Source organism: Aplysia californica, unplaced genomic scaffold, assembly GCF_000002075.1.
Source record: "Aplysia californica isolate F4 #8 unplaced genomic scaffold, AplCal3.0 scaffold00202, whole genome shotgun sequence".
In the NCBI taxonomy this organism is placed as follows: domain Eukaryota; kingdom Metazoa; phylum Mollusca; class Gastropoda; order Aplysiida; family Aplysiidae; genus Aplysia; species Aplysia californica.
The window spans coordinates 928926-930852 of record NW_004797472.1 but is presented as its reverse complement, the minus strand read 5'-3'; the positions used below and the strand labels follow the sequence as shown (position 1 = coordinate 930852).

The 1927-nt window shown below is 44.8% G+C and overlaps 1 protein-coding gene across 1 annotated transcript in view; it reads right to left on the bottom strand.

The window, feature by feature from the left end:
* Nucleotides 1–847: 847 nt before the first annotated feature.
* Nucleotides 848–1927, bottom strand: part of LOC106011865 — a gene marked incomplete at its 5' end in the record, with an annotated part of 6502 nt that continues 5422 nt past the window's right edge. Inside the window, 1 exon segment of the mRNA XM_013082975.2 lies at nucleotides 848–1350. Within this exon segment, the coding sequence (XP_012938429.1) occupies nucleotides 1176–1350 (175 nt within the window).

The following is a 1927-nucleotide window of genomic DNA, read 5'->3' as shown; positions in this document are numbered from 1 at the left end:
GGAGTGTTTTACGGCGCTCACAACTGCATAAGGCCATATGAACGCGCGGGACACATCAAACATTTTCAGTTTGTAGGAAATTTCGAATTTTGCCCTGGTGGCGGCGAAGCCTACTCTTATCGATTTTAGACCACCAGGGGATCTTTAACGTGCGCAACTTGCACACGAGACCTCCGAATTTTTTTCGCCCTTGTTCGAAAAGGCTAGGTGTAGATCTTTTCTACCAGAAGATAAGGGGTGTGGCTGAAAGACAGCAGCAAGAAGGAGCCAAGGAGTAGCAGCAGAAAGGGTGCAGAAAGAGCCAGGAGCCCAGAGGAGGGGCAAAGGAGGTGAGGGGGTGGGGGCAGAAAGTGGAGACGAAAGCAGACAACAGAACATTGCTAGAGAGCAAGAAATGGAGTGAAAAGAGACAATTTTAGAGAAGAAATTGTTCAGATCGCTACCCGGTTTCGAACTCGAGACCTTAGAATGAGAGGCAAACACCTTAACCTCTAGGCCAGAAGAGCCCCCGAACCAGGTCTGCCAAAGAAGCCGCCTTTTTTTGTCTGCTGATTACGGGTTCTTAAACCAGTGTTCAGCCTTCATGGGATATTATGAACAGGAAAGGTGGGGAAATGGAAAACTTCGAATCATCTTGCCGACCCTGTATCTACAAAAAGGCCGAAACCTCCTGACACTGCACAGACTGCTTGTACATGTATCAGCTATTCGTGTATTAGTCACGATGTTAGTATGGACACTGAATTTAAAAACGCAACTCAGCTGAAAAGGAAAGAAGAAAACAAGCTGAAAATTCCCGGAATAGCTGAATTGGGTTATTTGCACCCCATGCACATAGACCCAACACTTCTCCTGTGGTAGAACCGCTTTTATTAAGGCCAAACTTCACACATGCAAGTTGAAGTAACGACAACGTTAGCAAAGCTGTTGTACACCACATAGCATGCATCCATACTGAGCAGTTTTTTGGTGGGGGTTTTGTTTGTTTGTTTGTTTTTATTGTTATTGTTATTATTAGGTGAATTTTTCTGTGTGGTTTATCGATAAACAACCTTATGTTATTACCAAAAAATCAGACATGCCTGTTAAAGTCACGCTGTTATCTGCGGTCAAAAAAAAAGAACAAAGTGCGAAGTAATATGATATTAGACCCTTACAATCATAGATATAATGGATCATTTCTTGCCAGAGTCTCCGCTGAAGGCTGAGTTGAAGAAGTCCTTGAAGAAGCCATTGGAACCGAACGCACTGTGCAGCCGGTTAAACCTATGTTTCCGTTTGCCGTTTACCCTCTGTTGGGTGGACTGGAGTGTGGCGTCCAGCCGGGCGTCTTGTTCTGGGGTCATAGGTCTGAGAACGGAAAAAGGAGAAGAGCTACAGGAACATAGCTGCTTAGTTTACGGTTGAGTTTTAGCACTGCAAAAGATCTTGTCAGTATATTAGTGTTTTAACGCCTGTAAATTGCTGCTTGCACTGTATGCTTCCCGGGAAGTTGAGCTTATTACGGCACTTGCAACACAATTGTGTCATATAAGTGCCGAAGATTAGAGGTGTTACCAGAGGGTAATGTAGCCTACAAAGAAAAGAAAGAGAAGAGATAAGGACGATAGACGTTTGATAGCAAAGAAGGAGCAAGTCTGATAGGACGGTTTAGTGTTGTTAACTAATAGGAAAAGGTTCAAGCAAGGGAGGAGGGGGAGGATCTAGACTACAATGTATTACACAACATCCCACTACATGTATAAGTACACTGTATTTGGAAAATCTGTGATGTAGGTGTTTTTGGCTGAGCGTGGCATACGCACGCGCGCACGCGCACACGCACACACACACACGCACGCACACACACACACACACACACACACACACACACACACACCCATGCACACATGCACGCATGCACAGAAACAAACACACACACACACAC